Source organism: Astatotilapia calliptera, chromosome 18 (genome assembly GCF_964374335.1).
Source record: "Astatotilapia calliptera chromosome 18, fAstCal68.1, whole genome shotgun sequence".
NCBI classification, from domain to species: Eukaryota; Metazoa; Chordata; class Actinopteri; order Cichliformes; family Cichlidae; genus Astatotilapia; species Astatotilapia calliptera.
In genome coordinates, this window is record NC_137439.1 from 9,941,210 (window position 1) to 9,960,505 (window position 19,296).

The following is a 19,296-nucleotide window of genomic DNA, read 5'->3' on the forward strand; positions in this document are numbered from 1 at the left end:
TTCTCCTGGGGGAGAGATTAAACATCGGTCTCGTGAGTGCTTTTAGGCACGTTCTCATCTGAATATCAGCGTACGGTCTTGTAAATCTGATGCGGGGGTTTTTGATTCAGTATAAGCATTTGTTTCTCAATGAACACAAAAAGTATCAAAACCTAAACACAACACAATGGCTCTTCAATACCTCTCCTCATAGACAAAACACTGACTAGAGGAAAAAGAAAAAAATCTACATCTCACAATATTAAATACAAACAACCTTTTCAGAAAAATAATCTCTATGCAGAGGGTCCGTTGTGTTGATAAAAAGCTTTTTGTGCTATTGCTGACTTTCACACCTGGGTGGAAACTTTGAACAATAATTATTTATCCAAATCAAGTGTGCTTGATTGAGTCAACAGGTGATACATTCACTTGAAAGATCACAATCAAGTGATTTTTCCTTTTATCTTTTATTCTCCAAAAAAATTTGAAATGTGTCCAGTCTACTTTTAAAAGCCGTTTTCGGCTGCCTCTGTGGAGTCAGAGTCCTCCCCGCTTTCTTTTCCACCACCTCAGTGTGTTGACACATTTTGCGCGGGTGCATTACATTGGGCATGTGTTTGTCCCCCGTTCCCATTCCTGCTCGTCCTCCGGGCTGCTCGAGCAGTCCATGGCCTCTCCACTGTCTCTCTCACTGCTGGGGATCATCGGAGACCAGCTCTCCCTTAACGAGTCCTCCTTACTTCCCTCTACCTCCCCGTCGTCCTCCCCTCTTCTCTGCCCGCAGTAGGGTGGGATTTCAACCACGACATATTTCTTCGTCCAGCTGCTCAGCGCCACCTTTTGCCGGATGTCATTTCCCATTTGGCCTGCATCAGACCGTGAGTTAGTACCTGTGAGAAAAAAAAAAAAAAAGCCGAAAGAGTAAGGATAAAAGGTTACAACAAAAAGACTGCTGTACTTGTAAATTATGTTGAATTTAACTCTTTGTAGCTACAATTTACAGATGTCCATTAATGTATCATATATAGGTAATCATAAAGTTACTGTTTTGTAAAAAGGACAGCAACAAAAATAGTCTGTGTGTGTGTGTCTGTGTGTGTGTGTCTGTCACATCCTTCATCCAAGCAGCATCAAACTCAGCAGTGCACTTAACTCGGGCTCCTGATAATTCATCAAACCAAATCTGAAGTAGTTTGGATGCAGTGTTGTTGATCAGATGAACACAGATTTCTCACACTATGAGTAGGACACACATGTTGATCTATGGCTAAACTTAAACTTGTGTAAATAGGGTAAATCGGTGACACTAAGTCATGGAAAGCTACTATCAATTACATGGCTGCTCTATTTGACTGCCACTGGAATTTCCTGTCCGACATTCAAAGTGCATTATTATTTTGAGATCATAAAGGACGACTTTAATAAGGTCACACACGGCGTCTGCAGACAAATATTGCCAGTTATTCATCACCCTCATGCTTATCATTTAAACCATGCAAGTTTCCAAACTTTAGCTACTAATTATGTGGGACCATTACCATAGCGATATGGTAATGGTCCTTGTTCCAGTGTTCTTTGCACTGGAACTCAAATAGTTTTCTTATGCATCCCAAAAGATGTACACTTAAATAATCGCATTAACTTGTCAACCTACACTAAAGGAGCAAAAACTGATGAACGAGGAAACTCGCCCTAATAATTACAGACTGTTCTGTTCCTGCTCCTGCAGAATGAGATGGCCCACACCGTTTCATTTATATGAAACAGACGGAATGAAACTGACTTCACAGATGATGACTCATGTCTGTTACAGTAACCTAAAAGTGAACAGGTAATGTAATAATATGACACATATGGTTTGGTCGTTACTGTGGTCATCACTGACAGAAGATAACGTGTTATCCTCTTATTTAAAACCTGCTCAAAAGCAGCACTGAACATGAGTTCCTTATTTCTGGTTATCATCACCTTACTCGCCTCATGTATGGTGCACTCTTAGCTGAAAAGAAGCATATTATGAGTTCACAATCCTGTAGCTTAGAATTTAAACCGCAAAGCAAAGAGTTACTTACACACTCAGCAATTAAAAATGTTATTTATTTACAATGCTTGCTGCATGCTACATGCAAACTGCTTGGTTAATCACAAATGTCCCTGACATGTCACTTCAAAGAGGGACCATTAGCCACTAAACTAAACTAAAATCTAATTTTAGTTGATTGTTTTCTACTTGAAGCTCATCTTTTATCTTTCCACAAACATTCGCTGAGCTCACCTAGAAGAGTTGTGGACAGCTGACTGGAGTTACAGTTAACAGAACCGTTGTTGGTGCTAACAGCAGCGGCGAGGTGGAAGATCTCAGAGCGAGGAAGCTGGGGCGATACCGGTAAGGAGTGACACTGTCTTCCCGGCAGCTGCTGCCAGTAATAAGACGCCTCTTGTTGGGCTCTTCCGGGCCCGAGAGCACATGGTTGGTTACTGAACACACTTCCAGGTGGCGAGTGGAGGTCAAACACCAGGGAGAAGACAGACTTGCTGGGCACATCGTAAAACTTAATCTTCCCCCCGCACAGATCTTCTCGGGCTGTAAAAGGGTTGATCTTGCGGGCTTTGGAGGCTCTCTTGGCAGTAGGGGGGTTATAGTAAGGGTCCTGGACATTGACTTTTCTTCCTGGCTTGCAGGAGAAGACGTCCGATTGGCTGCGGCTGAGCCAGATGTTTCGTCTGGGGCGGGGTGATTTAGGAGGGATTTTATCGTTCTGGAAACCAAGAGGATTCCCTCGCTTGAAGCCTTGGATCTTCTCCCCTTAAATGAAGAGAACAAGAGCTTTCTGTGATCATCTTACATAAAATCTACAGAAAATACAGAAGTGTATTTCAGGGTTTTTTTTGACATAGCCATACAGAAGGTGAAGCAGGAATATTTTAAAACCACTAGATGGCAGAATAGGCTAAATGTATGTTAACAGTTTCCCAAGGCGCTGCATGAGATTATTTAAACAGACGTTTTCAGTGGTGTGGTCGGGTTTAATTCTCGCAGCGCTGGAATCATGGCAGGATTAAGAAACCGTCTCGCCGGTGGTTGTTAAACATTGTTCAAAAACAAAGGGTTTACTCGTATAAATATTTTTTAAAGTTAAGTACTGAGACGGTTCCAAGCATAGCATAAATATATCTAAAAAAAACGAGCTCCTCTCAAAGCTTGTAGTGGACCCCCAGGTGTCTCCTTTATTCCAGGAAACTCTTTTAACTCATGTGGACTAAAAAAAGGCTCCTTTGGAAAAATATTTGGCTTTTACGTTTTCGTTATGCAACAGAAACATTTCCTACTGTCAGGGCGATCCTGGTCTCGGGAAACATTGATGTTATCAGCAGAGAGAGGGAGATGGAGGAGGTGGAGGAGGATGATGGGTACATAGAGGGGAGGAGGAATGGCGAAAAGGAAGTTTATGATGTAACAACCAACAGCTGATGAGAGGTGTCACAGTCAGGCCCTGTTTTCCACACAGTAACAGCTACATGAGGGATCACCCTCATGCCAGCAGGCTAAGACTGCGTTTTATATGTTCTGCCACCTTCATCGGATAAAAAGAAAACAATAATCTTGACAGCTGTATAAATGTTTTATGTCACAGCTGTGACATAACATGTAGTGGGGGGGGGGGGGGGGGGGTGTGAAGCTCTGGGGCTTGCCCAAACAAAATCATTACTGGCTCCTCGTGACTCCATGATGTGTCAGACATGCAGGCGGCTCTACGCGGGACCAAATTAGAAGTGAAACCTGGGCCTGCATGGATTAAGTGTCTCAAGCAGGAATGTTGATCTCTGACCAAATTTCCTCTTCTACCGTGGATGAAGTTTATATTTTCAGGAATCAAAGTGATTCACGGTTAGAGCTCTGGGTCAGTGATAGGGACACTCAGATAAATGTTAACATGATGCACTTTAAATAGCTCGCTTGAGTGCGATAATAGTGAATACAGACGTCAGTGAAATAAGGGCTATTACATGGCTGAAGCTGTTTGGAAGGAGCAAAATCTGGCCTGAGCAAGCCTGGCTGTATGTTTAGGGTGAGGGCAGTGTAAACAGCACCTTTGTAAGTGACCGTTTGCTTTGAGATAAGATAAGATAAGATAACCTTTATTAGTCCCACACGTGGGAAATTTGAGATGAGAAGCACTGTGGTGTTAGGAGGAAAAAGAAGAGTTGGATTGGACATTGGATAAATGGTGAAATAGTTGACAGGCTGAGAAGATAAGACAAGCAGAGTCTGTACTGTTGTAAGTGGCAAGGGTGAGGTGAGGGAAATTTCTGTTGCCTTGTTTGCTTACAGTTTCCCCTCCTTTCACCTCCCCTCACAGGAATTTACAAGCATCTTCGTGTAAATAAAACGACGTGGCCTTTATGGACTGTAAAGCTGAAGTTTTATGTGAGAGTGGGAGGGGGGGGGACTGTTACCTTTGGCTATGGTTTTCTTGTCATTGTCCCCAGTGAGCAGGACACACTCGTGCTCCATATCTTCAACTTTAAGGCGTGCGAAAATCTCCTCGAGGTGCCTGACGAGGTCTGAGAAGGATGGACGGAGTTTAGGATCCATCTAAAGGAGAAGAAAAAGGAGATATGGAGAAGGCTGATAGTGACAGTAATAAACATTATCAAAGGTTGCACTTTGTAAATTATTTTCTAGGTAAAGAGAAACACACAAACAGAATTGCATTTATCTTAACATGAAAACTGCGTTGATTATGTAACAGTGTCATAGTTCACATTACATTACTCGATGACACCAAAACCCTTAAACTGTAGTTTACAGGTTGGTGCCATAGTGGCACAAAGAAAGGACGGTTTTATAATATTATTGGCACTCTAGTTGGGAAATGTTCAGTTGCTCAGCAGACTGTGGTATAAGACTAAGACAAGTAGTAAAATGAACATCTGAGGTCACTATGATTTTCGACTGTCCTTAGCAATAAAATCTAGTAATAAAATGTTTATTTTATGGCTAAGAATTAGATTTACCTTTGGGTGGTGCCAGCACATACAAGTACAATCATATCCTTACATTAAAGGCCATGAGTCACCCTATGTGACAGAAATGCAAACTCAAACGTGCTTAATATTTTAATCATATAGCCGTTGATTAACGTTTGGCTCTAGCTAAAAATCCCTATGAGAAAATTACAAAAAATTCCCCTATGCAGGAAAGCCCCTCCTTTCCAAGAATAGTGACTGACTGAATTTATGAGGATAGAAATGTATGAAATGAAAATGATAAAGCTGAGAGGCAAAATAAAAGCAAGAGAAACAAGGGGAGGCAGATGGAAGAAGAAGAAATTGGCAATGGACAGCTGGGATGAAATACAAAGTGTGAAAAAAATGAAAGTGTTGCTAAAAGATGATATTTAACTGTCAAAGAAGTGCAAAAGAAGTCGCAAGGAAATGCCAGAAAGAGACAGACTTGGAAACAGACTTGAAGAAGAATAAGGATGATAAAAGCAAGACAAGAGATAAGGATGAGAAGGGATAGAAGAGGCCTATCTAGTCTTAATCAGCAGGGTGCTGTAAGATCTTTAATGCTCTCATCATCTGTGGTTGTAATTAACTTCAGTGAAAAATAACTCGTGTTTTCAGTTCAGTGATCATGTGAGTAAAACAAAGTAGCAAAATCTCATTTAAAGTTTATAAGCAAATATATTTTATTTTATGGTTTCATTTACTTGCTGCTTATTCTAGATACTTTTACAACAAACCAGTATATGACTTAAGAAAAGCAGAACGTGCCAAGTGAGTGGCTCTGCTTTTAGAGAACAGAACCCCTTCTGGAGAGGAAGCTAAATCCGATTATTCACATAATCAGATTGCCCCTTTATTTCTGAAAAAGGGAATGAACGTTACTTAACTAATTAGAAATAAAACAGTCGAAACTCCAGGACAAAGCCAACTGGGAAATGTTGTCTCAACATAGCAGAGTTTGTGGTAAACACATTATAAAAACAGACTGAAGCCTCAACTTTATGAGCTACTTTAAAGCTACTGCTGCCTGCAAGCTGTTTTCTCACAAGCAGACAGTGGGTGTTTATTATCAGTGAACTAGTGCTAACAAGCACATTTATTTTTTTCTATTGAATTTTAAATATTTAACAGTTATGTTTTGTTTACTTCCTGTAAATGCTGGTCAGAGATAAGCAGCCCTGAATGTTTGTTGCACAAGATGGAAAGCAGAGGATTGGAAATCGATAAGCAATGACCACGTACATCTCCCAGTAAACAACATGTTTTTATGCTTAAAATAAACCTAAGCTGTTTATTGGACTTTAAAAGAGCCACTTTAAATGAATCACAGTTTATCTCATGGGTTTTGATGAAGTCGCTCATTTCACTTGGTCTGAAATAAACTATGTTAGCTTCTCTACCATTATTAAGCCAACTTTATTCCAATTGGCTGCTGGTTGCAAACACAAGGACTGAAGAGCAGGTGGGTGGGCCTCAAATGGCTATATGACAGATATCTGCTCTTTTTTTGACATCATACCGATTTAAATAGTAGGAAAAAAATTTAGAAACAGAGCCTTTAGAGCAGCCTGAAGCCTCACAGACACTACTTGGATTATTTGAATCCTGCTTTTTAAAGTTTTATTATTTCTGAAATTTAAAAAATGAGGTTGTATAATGGACTCACATTGCAGCAGTTAAAGGCCAGCTGGAGGAAGTCAGGCGGACAGTCTCCAACCATGTGCTGGAATGTGTGATAGTCCAGGCCGAAGTTCTGGTCAGGAGGGCGAAGCGAGAGGGACAAAGAGGTTTGAAATACATGAAGAACAAACAGGAAATTCATATTCTAACAGTGGGATAAAGACGGAGACTGACAGCACTTCAGCAGATGTTTGACATACTGTAACTCAGCTGCCAAAGCCAGCTTCGTGTCAAACTAATCCCTCTGACATGATCCTGCTGGCTGCCAAGTTTTCTTTTGCTTTAGACCATCAAGAACTAATAATCAGCTGCTTTATTATTAACTTGGATTCACTTGTAAGCCCGGCTTAAGGGCACAATTCACACTGAAATGCAAAGGATTACCCTTTTGACCAGTTATCATTCTTAATGAATTCATGCCAACTTGCATACAGTAGATGCTTGGTAAGGGATTTTAATGTTAAACGGTGTGCAAAACAAATGTACAGGTGATCAAAGTTTCTGTATTTTATTAACATGCATTTCATAATTTTAATGCCAGTGTAAGATGCTACTGCAGTTATAAATAAGACTGAAAAGGGTGGTTTTAACTAACTTGAACAGCTATATTCTGAGCCTTTTACATATTTCACATCATAAACGGTAAACATCGGCCTTGTGCAAAGAGAGCCTGGACATAAGCACAATGAGAAAGTTCATTAGATGAATAAATAGTAAGTATTTGAAGTTCACTTATATTTTTCTAAAATGGGTGGGAAAATGGTTGACACTCATTTTGTTCTGTGAATAACTGTTTTACTGTGTACACATGGTGAGAGGCACGGTATAGCAACAAGATTAGTCTGTGTACAGTGCAAACATGTAGACTTAGTACTGCAAGGTCATGTGATCAGAAAACTGATGCGAGGCAGATGAGCAGTCACCTCTGTGCGGGGAAGAAAGTCGGGGTCGGCCTGAATCCTTGCGATGATTTCACACAGGATTATTCCATAGGAGAACACGTCGGCCTGAAAACAGATCGACGTTAATATTTACACACATACCCGCAAGAGCAAATAAAGACTGCTTATAAAAATATAAAATTGCCCCTTCTAACAATTCAGATCAGAGTAACTGCGAATTATCTGCTATTATTAACAGTTCCGAAGATTCAGTTTCCATCGGGGTTTGTTTAGGTTTAAACAAAACTATTCTAACAATGTCTAATCAAAGTTTATGTTCAATCCAGTCTGAGGCCATAGCAGCACTGGCTGTAAAGATAAACATCTACCTTCTCATTGTAGGGTTCATCTCTCAGCACCTCCGGAGCCATCCAGAAAGGAGACCCAACCACTGAAAGCTTCTCTCCTTCAGCGCTAAACACACCATCACAGACACAGAATAATTTATTATATTCAACATGCCATCATAGTAAAAAATCCAGAAAATGTAAGAAACTTTGCAGTTTTAAGATTAACCTAGAACTCTGCTTTCCTGCTTCACTGATCTAAAATATTTTTACAGAGTTGTTTTTAACTTGAGGAAGGCAAGAGTGAGTGTAGAACGAGGAAGAGACCTGACCTGACCATGTTCACAAAGTGGGTAAAGGAAGTATGTTTAATACAACATGAGGCTTTATATTACCCGTGTGCTAAAAAGTAAAAGCCTCTTTGAGTGCATTAGCGGAGTAAATGGATATAGAACATCTGTGAAAACATGCAAACTCTAACCTCACCATTAATGCTGAAAGGTACATGCAGCTTGTAGAGCAACATATGCTCCCATCCAGACCATTCCTTTTTCAGAGATTGCATATTTCAGCAAGACAATGCTAAAAAACATACTGCATCCATTACTGCAGCATGGCTTTGTCATAGAAGAGTCTGGACTGCAGGCAGGCTGATTTTTACCAATTGCAAACATTTGGTACATCATGGAATGAAAAATACAAAACAAGAACACACAGTATTTTTGAGCAGCGAGAATCGCATATCGGACAAAAAGGGGACAATATTTCTCTCACAAAGGTCTAGCAGCATGTCTCCTCAGTTCTCAGACACTTTCCAAACTGCTATTAAAAGAAGTCTATAAGGTCTATAAGATTTACAAATAACCACATTCTATTCTAATTTACTACCAATGGTTTTTGGTATTGACTCTACCAGGCAGACCTTTTAATCACCTTTTATGACATTTAAAATGATATAGTAACATTTCTCTTAACTCTCTAATTCGTTCACTTAAATGACCTTTGCTTCATACATTTTTAAACTGGATTAAGCAAGCCAAGATTCATCATTTCCTGACAAACTGCACTCTCCCACTTAATAATAAATAATAACGGGAGTGGCTACTTTCAGCACAGTAACACCCATACATGTTTACATATCCACATGCATAAAGCATTACATAAGTTATTATTTGGTCTCTATGCACAGCGCTCCTGAATATAGTTTAGAAAAGACAAAACAGAGACACTCCTTTACTCTGCTGCAGGATTAAAAAAGTAAAACCCGGCACTGATACTATCCTACTGTTATCAAAACACTAAAGAAGAGAATGTGAAATGTAGAGGCGGCTGTTAATGTTAGTGCCTGACCTATGTGTCAGTAAATAACCCTGTGAGTGATATGAGGAGGAGGAGGAGGAGGAGGAAGAAGAGGAGGAAGACTCTGAGTTAGCTGTAACAGCAACAACAGAAAGGTACAAAAATAATCATGTGGAGAGCAGTAATGAACAAAAAACAGGCTAGAATATTAATCTTATGACCTGCAATATTCTCTGGCACTCATTACAATGAGCAGCATTTGAATGGAGTAGCAATATGATCATTTATTCCTGACACAAATGGAAGTGTGGTGCAGATAAATTAAAACAAATCAAGACAAAGCTAAAAAGGCTACCTTGCAAAGACATCATCCCAGTCAGTTAAATTACATAAACCAAACTATGTGACACACCTAGAGATGTTAGTAGCCACTACAAGCAAGTATAAAACTGGTCCAATACAGCTTTGAAGTTTGATAAACTTTTTTTAACCAGATAAAACAAGCGAACGGATATCTCAGTTTGGTTACGTACTAGCAGACATCAGCCTTGTTAAACTTCAGTTTTGAGTCATCTGTCTTAAAATCAATCTAATTTTAGATCTGGGGTTTTGAAAAGAAAAAAAGAGCCTGCAGTTTTACCTACTAAATGTGCTTCTGTTCATCAGTGTTTTCCCTTACTCTTTGTCGATCAGTACGTGGGGTACGTGTGGTTTTTGACAGCTGTAAATTACTGAGTCTAGTACGAGGTGGATGAGAAGAGCTGTGACGCAAACACGCTAAATGTAAAAACTAAAAACAGTGAGTGAATGAAAGGGTACAAGGACAGATCAAGCTAACGCTGGGTGATAATTATCAATGACTTCATGGTTACAGCCGGCCCCTTTTACAACACAATTTAGATTCAGTGTTAGTATGAGTAAGCACGACTGTAACACTGGTAGAAAACCAGAAGCACGGCCTCCAAATGCTGTTTATTATTTTTAATACTAGTTATGATCCAGGTGTAAATATGTGCTGAGATCAGTGAGTCCTCCTTACAGATTGGTAGGGATCTTTTCTGCCAGGCCAAAGTCTCCCACCACTGCTGTGTACATGCCGTCATCACTCTTGATCAGGCAGTTCTGTGAATGCAGAAAGACACGTTTGCTTGAGGAAGTTGCATTAAAAAAAAACCCCAAAAAAACTTTTGTGAGCTAGTAATACCAGTCCAAACCTCTACTTCCTCACCATTACTGTACATGGTGTTGCATCTTTCCTGTTGAACATTCCTCTTCAGATTAAATTAACAGGCTGTAAATATGCCGTTTATTGAAATTTCTAATGCACATGCACTTCTAACTTTGTCTGCACACCCCTGTGTAACTTAACTGTGACATTTAGTAGTCACAGCTACCCAGACTGGCATATAAATAAACTGTGAGTACGTAGAACATTAACATTCAGCTCTACTGACTGGAGTAACATACGACACAGTGAGTGCACAACTAGATTTCTATCCTGCCTTTATAAATGGTACACCAACATGTTGCTCTGTAAACTACAAAATAATTTCTCCAATAAAGCAGGACAGTACAATAAGAGGAGAGAGTCTTTAGAACAGTGCATAGCTTTAACTAAATACAAAGCAGACAATGTTGCTTTGTTCATTTACTTCCCCGACCGGTATGAGTCCAAGTAAATAGACTCTCTATTAATTTGAGGAAGTATAATTTGCAAGGCTATGAGTACACATATGACCACAAAAGGCTTTTCTTGCGTGTTGCGTTTTCATCTAGTCCAGTGGAAAATTTCACACGCTTTATTTTTTTGCAGGTACTTATTATTATTATTATTATTATTTTGTACACAGGTGAAGAGCTAAAAGCAAAGAGAGGAAATAAATATGATTTTACAGCAGAGTGCATACTGCTCATGTTCCCTCGCTGCGCCAACATGGCTCTGGATCAAGTTGGAAAACTAGAAGCTGCTTGGTACAAAATATCACATGTGACAGTGTTAGCGGTCTTTAGGTTCCACTTATTCCTAAACCTGCTGAACTCTTTGTAAACTGTGTTACAGGGACACACCTGAACATACTTTAAGGTTTCTAAATAACACTAAGAAAGTCTTATGAATATTATCCTGGGATGAGAAAATGGAAAAACAATTATCTGTTTAGTACAGCTAGTATTTCATTATATACTACCCCACAGGAAACTCATAAAGAAGCCAAAGTCAAACATTTTATATTGTTCTCCACACAAAAACACTTACAAGAAATACACCACAAGGGTTCTAATCTGAAGATGTCCAAGTGTTCATTTTGGGGGGATATAAGCAGACCATTTTTAGCTCCCGTTTCACCTCTTAATGACACAATTACCCATTTAGCTAACCTTGGAGGTGAGGTCCCGGTGGAATATGCCTTTAGAGTGCAAGTAGGCCAGACCGCTGGCGATATCACAGGCTAATTTCACCCTGGTTGGCCAGCTCAGGTGTTTGTTGCTGTCCAGAAGTTGCTCCAGGTTCCCACCATTGATGTACTACAGGAAGAGAAAGACACATCTATAAATTAACTGGTAAATATCAGATTATTTTTAAACAAGATTTACATTCAGATCTAAAATAACCCTGAACAAAGTAGGGCACAGAAAATTGCTTTTAAAATGCTGAAGCTCGAGAACAGACAACGTGCAATATGGTTTCAAAATGTGCGGAAGAACAAATTATTTCATATTATTGGTATTACTGAACCAGGAACTGCTTTACTATGCTTGAAAAACAAAGCATTTCCTTCCTACACAGGTCATTATAACAGTGAGATGGGGAGATATCAAATTCCTTTCAGTGGAATTAGATAGAGTTGGTGTGAATACTCCAGTCATGGCAAGATAACACTCCCTGTTGCCAGCAACAGAACAGAATGACTTGCTGGCTTTACAATCCATTAGTCACAGTGGTGCAATCACACTCACCATCATTAAAATACAGAGGTAAATTCAAGCTGCACAGAGGTTCTGACTAATCATGTTACTAGCTGCTCATTTGACAGCTCAGAGTAGAGGACCGATCAGTTGGATTCAGTGACTACTGACAGCCTGCTTGGTGGGTTAGGTAATGTATCGAACAAACTGCCTGAACAAAATCTGGCCTGCAGCCTGTTCAACTGGCTGGCAGAATGGCTGGTTTCCTTAACATGAATGGGAACCATCTGCCCACCGTGTAGGCGAATTAGTAAACCTGCTCCGTGGGTTTAAGCTATGCTGGGGCCTTCAGTTTGTCCGTCAGCTTTGGTCCAGAAGAACGTAGCTGACCTCGGGTCTTGCATGCAAAGACCTTCTAATCCTGTCACATATCAAAAACAACTGTAGTTAAAACTGTGAGAGATGAGATAAGGAGTTGCTCGGGTTTAACTGTGGTTACTCTATGACTGACAGGAGTTGAATTAGAGCAATGAGAGCTGAAACTGTACTCTACTTCTTAATGCAATAAATAAACTGGGCTTCTAGTCAGATTAATACCAATCAAGCTGAATCTGAAACTGAATATTAGCCAGATCATTTCAGGGTTAAGTGTCATAAAGGTTTAGATTCCAAAGCCCAACATAAATTAGATAGGCCAACCTACAAATCCACATCACGTAAAACTGAAGGAAAAAAAAATGAATAAAGAATGCAAATTATTTTGCAAAAATATGTAAAAACTGTGTCCTGTCATCAGTGACTACCAACAATATTCTTCACATACGTTTGCTGAAATGTTTGTCTTAACCTCCACAGCTGATAATTCCATGTACCGGACTACGGTCTTTCTCAATTTCTACAGGGGATCAGCAGAGGTGCTTTTTGTGCCTTTGGATGTTTGTGGATTTCAAGCAACTGGACGATTGGACCCAAAATATTGAGCTGCCTGCGGTCTTTTACCCTCAGATATACTGTGACACACATGTGCACACCGCTTCAAGATGTCAGAGGATTACAGTATTTGTCCAGTAAATTCCTCAGTAGCCACAGAGTTCAACATCTGTTGTCTACGCCTGATTGGAGTTTCCAAACAGAGAAACACAACAGGAGAAACCCCAAGTGCAGTCAATTAAAAAGAAAAAAAAAAAAAAAGACTAATCCAACTTCCCTGCTTCGCACAGTTTATAATCACACCAACAGAATACGCACAAAGTATGCCTAGTCAGAAAAGCAAATCACACGATTTTACAGAAGAGTGCACCTGTCGTGTAAACTAAAAGCAAAGTTATATTTTAAAAAGCCTCTCACTCATGCATTGTGTATTTCCCGGAATTTACCTCATCCTGTTTATGGAAGTACTGATGCACCAAACTGATCATTAAACATGGCACGTTTGGGCCATGCAAGTACCGAGTATGATCATTTAAGATGCAGTGAGCTGAGGAAATAAGAAACGTATGGCTGGTCACAACAGTTCTGGAGGACTGTCTGTGTTTCAGGTTAAAAAACCTGGAAAGACTCAAACAAAGAGTTCTTGTTTGCTGCCGGGAGCAGCTTCAAACAGCAGTAAAATCCTGGCATGGGTCATGACTTACCATTAGCCCAGATTACGATTGCAGAAGCAGTTCATATAAGATGCATTAAAATGAAGCTGAGCAGAAGCAGAGCAAGTCTTTGAGGTCTAGATCACTGTGCATTGTGCTAAGTCTTCAAAGGATAATTTGCCTGTGAAACAGTAATCCAGTGCAGATGCCAAATACCCACATCATGCAACGATTCCTTTTATTATATCCTATATTTATCCTACATTATACCCTTTATTATAGCCTATATATATTTATGCAGGTCCAAGATACTATTTCAGGAGGACCCTGGCCAAGAGGACAGCGCACAGCACAATGTCCAAAACATATTTAATAAAATATGAAGGTTAAAACCAATTTCAGTGCAAATTGAGGAGAAATTATATTAACCAAGAGTAGCATTTTCCTGATCCTTTAAAATTGACTTCAAATCCTCCACCGTAACCAGTTCTGAGAATTTCAGGCCCTTCTTTATATACTTCCAGGAAAAACAGACAAATTTAAAAGTTTTTGTCTGATTCTGTTCTTACTCTGTGGAGAAACATTTATCAAATATATAAAAGCAAAAGCCTTCCTGATACACGTGTATGCGCAGACGTAAGAGGGAACCAGGAGGGGAAAGTTCTATATAGAAAGAATCCAACAGGAAAGTTTGAAGACAAACAGCAATGATGTGTGCACAATTTGCAAAGCTAATAACAAAACATAACGCATAATTATGTACAGGTATACCTTATGTAGTTACTATCAGGCACATTTATAAAGAGCAGATCATCATAATGTAATAAAGATTAAAAAACAGTTGTAGATCTCAAGGGTTTCCTTACCTAAATGGGGAAGAAGGTTTTAATTCTATCATATGCTATAGACCATTCAAAGCCAATCTTTGAAACAAGAAGGGGAAAAAAAACTAAAAAAATTTTAAGTTTTAGAATTAATACAAGGGAGGTATGCAGGTTGTACTCTTCAGTGTTCTCCTGGATTATTCTTATTTAGACGAGTTAAGGACGACTTTATTTAATAAAACGTCTGTTAAAAATCCAGACATGTTTTTGTGCACTGACAGAATGAAAAGGTTGTTTATTAACTGGATGCCTTTATATCTAAACCCTGGAGAAGACATCAGACTGGATTATTTATTTAGCAGTTGTGAGTTATGGTGCTTTTCCAACACCATTAAATTTTCTTCTTTTTCTTTTCTTCTTTCTTCTGCTATTTGTGTCTTATAAGCTCTTTCATGCTGGACTTATTTTCTGTGCATGAAACAATAATAAAATCAAATCTATCATTTTCAACTTTTGCTCTCTTGAATGCTAACAGCACTTCAGTGTTTCAGTTTCAAGCTAACATATGCGCTAACATGGGATGTGCTTGTGTCTGCGTGTCAGTCAGTGTTACTGAAGCAGCTTGAGGCCATGCAGTAACTTCATTCTCCTCTTCCTCTGAGCATAGCCACATAGCGGGGGTCAGGTAACAAAACGCCATGAGCCTGCTACCAGAGTCAGAGCATACAGCTTGGCCCCGACACGATACAACAGGATCTGTTTACGCTGAAGGAAGGAATACAAGACCTACCACAGTGCGTATGCATAGTACAATATGCAGTACTTCCCTTTGCAACTACGATCAACCATATGTGCAAATTCAGCATCTCAAGATGTGTTCTATTATAAAACTGGTGTCAGTCTCTATTTGTCAAGGCTACAATAAGCACATTCACTGTGCAGCACAGCAGTGTAATTTAGAACATATGTGTGAGTCCGGGAGCATCTCTAACAGTGTATGCTTTCTTCAGATAGCCCATGTCTATCACCCCACATTTACATGTAACTGACCATATCATGCAAATTCATACATAATCATTTGCAGAGATGAACTGGCTCATCAGTGGCTGAAGTGTTGATGTATATCTGTATAAATGAAAGTTCATGTAGATTGACATTAGCACATCATTAGGCAGATTATGTGTGTATAAAATTTTAAAAACTTATCGAACAGAAAACGCAGTCTGTGATATGACTAAATTTACACTGCATTAAGCAGCAGAGGGAAAATTTTATTGCAACATGTGCAACACGTGTTGCAAGAAAACAGGAGTTGTAGTTTTCATAACATTACTAGTTCAAAATTAATTAATTCATAATTTAGTAATCTCCATGTTAGGGGTTAGAACAAGGCTAATAAACTCCTGTTAAAACCTTTTGTTACAGAAATACAGACAAAAAGAAATCTATGTCTGAATGCCTGGAGATCTGAGACTGACAGAAGCAAAAAGCTTTATTAGTTAAAAGAAGCTTTTAACTTCTCTTATTCACTCACATTTATAGAAGCACTTTTTTCTACGCCTGTTTTCTATCTAGCACTCACACCCCGGTGAACAACTTGGGGTTCAGTAGTTGCCCAAAGATACTTTGAAGCAGTCAGGGATCAAACCACCAACTTTCAAATTAGTAGATGACCTGTTCTACCTCCCGAGCAACAACTACCCCATTGTATTTATTATTTAAATTACCCCCAAAAAACACTCATGAGAAGCAAAAAGCAACTTGCAATGTTGGAGAATACTGTTCAGTATTCAGAATGACTTGAGAAAAATCAAAGCTACTTGGTAACAAGGGGCCCTTTACTATAACATAAACGCCACCAAGGGTTCTGTTTCTGCCTCAGTTTATTCTTTTGTAATTTGGAGGATAAGACCTGATGTTCTGTGCAACTCATCCTTTCATTCAGACTCAGATATGTCATGTGTCTATTGGACATTTTCTGTGACTAAAATTGGGCTATGTGAATTTAAATAACATTAATCACAAAGATATCCAAACGTTTACCTTCCCTGGAAAGCTTGATTAGTTGCCTGTATCAAATTCTCCCTCCCGCTTACTCACACAGAGGCCAAGGGTTACACATAAATAAGGACATTCAGTTCTCTTGGTTTTCCACAATTACAGGCTTGTGCACTTCTGTGTTGTGCTCATGGATTACGTGGTGTTCACTTGAAAATAACAAGAACGCACACAAGCCACACTAACACAAAAAGAATTATAGCATAGGTGCCCCAGTGCTCGACCTTTCATTAGCAGCCACGCTTTGATCTCACATATTAGTGTGCACAGAAGCTTCAGTGTGAAATTGTGTGTTTGTGCATATGTTCTCCTACCTCTGTGAGAGCATGAAGCTGGCCCTCATGGACACAAACTCCTTTAAACCTAGAAGACAGATGCAATGAAAAATGTTGTTGTTAAAACATGTTTTATAAGCACCATTTCAAAGATTAATTGAAGATATGTGTAATAATTTGACTTGATAAAAGAAAAATGTGGTTGAGACACTGACAGACAAATGTTCTTATCTTTGCAAGCCACAAACACAGTTTCTAACTAGTTCAATAACTTGCTAGAAGAAGTTGTCTGCTCCCTTATCACAGGAGGTGTTTTACACTAGATACCCTTCCTCATACAACCCCAAAGGGCATTTGTGCTTCCAGCTGGAATCAAAGTAACAGCCTTTTGCTTGCCAAGAAAATGTGTTAACCATTACACTATAGAATCACTTGCTATGTAGTGTGTATAAAAAATAGATTAAAATACTTTGTGACCTTTTCTGTTATGAGTGAAGAGAAGAAAGCAGCAACAACAGTTGAGAAAAGATTAAAATTCCAATAGGCAAGACCGGACCGGTGATTACTGTCAGACAGTCTCATAACAGCAGGATAATAACAGCTCAGCTGCTTCACCTGCATTCCTTCCATTTCTCCCTCTGCCTTTCCTGCAAATTTTAATATAGTAATAAACAAAACCACAATCACGCTAACACCCTTTCTGTTATGTCAGTGTTTCATAATCACACTGACAAATTCAATTTCTGATATTAAACTAAATAACTAAATAATTAAATCTACCACAATGACAAACACTTTAATCAAGGATAAACACAGCCTCAACTTATCATGTCAGATCATTCTTCCTCAATTTTGGATGACTTTTTATTCATCTGTATTTATAAAATAAATTGAGCCCAGAGAGGGCTGTGTACCCCTTCACTTGAAATCTAATGGTGTGTGTGTGTGTGTGTGTGTGTGTGTGTGTGTGTGTGTGTGTGTGTGTGTGTGTGTGTGTGTGTGTGTGTGTGTGTGTGTGTCCAGAGCAACACATGAACCAACTGTTCACAAACTCAGTTGAGGACCTCATAATTCTGAAGTAAACGAAAAGGTCAACTCTGTGGGCCCTTATTGGACTTTAGCTAACAATGACCCCCTCAGTGCAAGCTTGTTAGCACACAGACACACAAACCATGAAGCACGCTTAACAAAGATGGCATTGTAAACGATGTGTGCTTGTGTGTCCGTGAACACACAAAGATATTTATGCATATGTGTGCATGGCCGTAAACACACACTCCCCCACACACATGCCCAAAGTAGAATGTGAAATATTTACTACAAAGACAAAATAACAAACCTATTTTATAGCAAAACAGTTGTTCTAATTGAAGTTAAACACCTTTGCATTTTACCACAGATGTCATTTGAAGAGGTTTAAATATGGATAAGATCTGCATTTAAGAACCATAAAACAAATACAATCTGAAGAACTAAAATATACTATTCATATTTTTTAGATGTGGAAAACTAAAACTTTTCTTGGACAGCAGCCATTGGTTATATAATTCCACAAGCACATTTGATTTTATACACCTTAAAGGACATGTACATCCAAAACACTAATACCTGTGTAAGATTCTTCTGGCAGCTGCAAAGAAAACTGTAACAACTGACTAACTGAAAGACTGGGAAAAATCATGATTATGCAAAGTTATACATACATAAGTAACTTTAACTATTAACAGAGGCAGCCTTGCTCAAATCCACAGGCTTCACATATTTATGTATCTTTTTTAGATCTTTACTAGCTTCCAGTTTTGTTTTGGCCTTTGTCCATTTATGTCAATGTTCTTAATGTTTAAACAAAGCAAAACAAAATAAAGTCATGAAAAGTGGCATTACACTACAGAAACAGAAGACTTTTAAGGACATTAGAGAAATTAGTCAGCAGGACAGCAGCGTAATTATGGATTCAAAGTTGAAAGTGGCCAAAGATTATGTGCATTTAACTTCAACAGGAAGTTAGATCTTAAAGAAAATGGAACTTAAAGTCAATTTCATCATGATGCCTAGGTTCTGACCAAGTTGCAACCTGTGGCGCTGAAAAGTGAAGCCCAAAAACAAATTCCAAAAATCAGAGTTCCTTAAATGGCAAATTGAGGCTGCAAAAGTAAGTCAAGTCCTCTAGAATCCCATGTTAAAACTTTGCAACTAAAACAGGCTTTGCTACATGTATCCAATTTTCCCTTTCACAAGAACAGCACAGAGTGAAAAAAAGCTACTTTCAGCTGCTCACTTATTCACAGGGGATCACATTTGTTTTGGCAGACTTTAACATCAGATGCCTTCTTCTGATGCAACCCCAAAGACATTTGTGTCTCCTCCTAGAATCGAACTGGGAACTTTTCACTTGTTAAGCAAACATGTAAACTACTGCACTATGTAGCCAATTTTTTGTGTATATCTCA

General features: G+C 39.0%; 1 protein-coding gene across 2 annotated transcripts in view; it reads right to left on the reverse strand.

The window, feature by feature from the left end:
- Positions 1-430: 430 nt before the first annotated feature.
- tesk2 (testis associated actin remodelling kinase 2) overlaps positions 431-19,296 on the reverse strand; it is a 32,049-nt gene continuing 13,183 nt past the window's right edge. For both annotated transcript variants that reach the window (XM_080293290.1, XM_026148686.2), the window contains 9 exons: positions 16,886-16,934; positions 11,579-11,725; positions 10,242-10,324; positions 7,946-8,030; positions 7,599-7,682; positions 6,662-6,748; positions 4,441-4,579; positions 2,258-2,788; positions 431-872 (listed from right to left, as the gene is read on the reverse strand). In XM_080293290.1, coding sequence (XP_080149416.1) covers positions 583-872; positions 2,258-2,788; positions 4,441-4,579; positions 6,662-6,748; positions 7,599-7,682; positions 7,946-8,030; positions 10,242-10,324; positions 11,579-11,725; positions 16,886-16,934 — 1,495 coding nt within the window. In that variant the 3' untranslated portion in view covers positions 431-582. The remainder of the gene's footprint in view (positions 873-2,257; positions 2,789-4,440; positions 4,580-6,661; positions 6,749-7,598; positions 7,683-7,945; positions 8,031-10,241; positions 10,325-11,578; positions 11,726-16,885; positions 16,935-19,296) is intronic.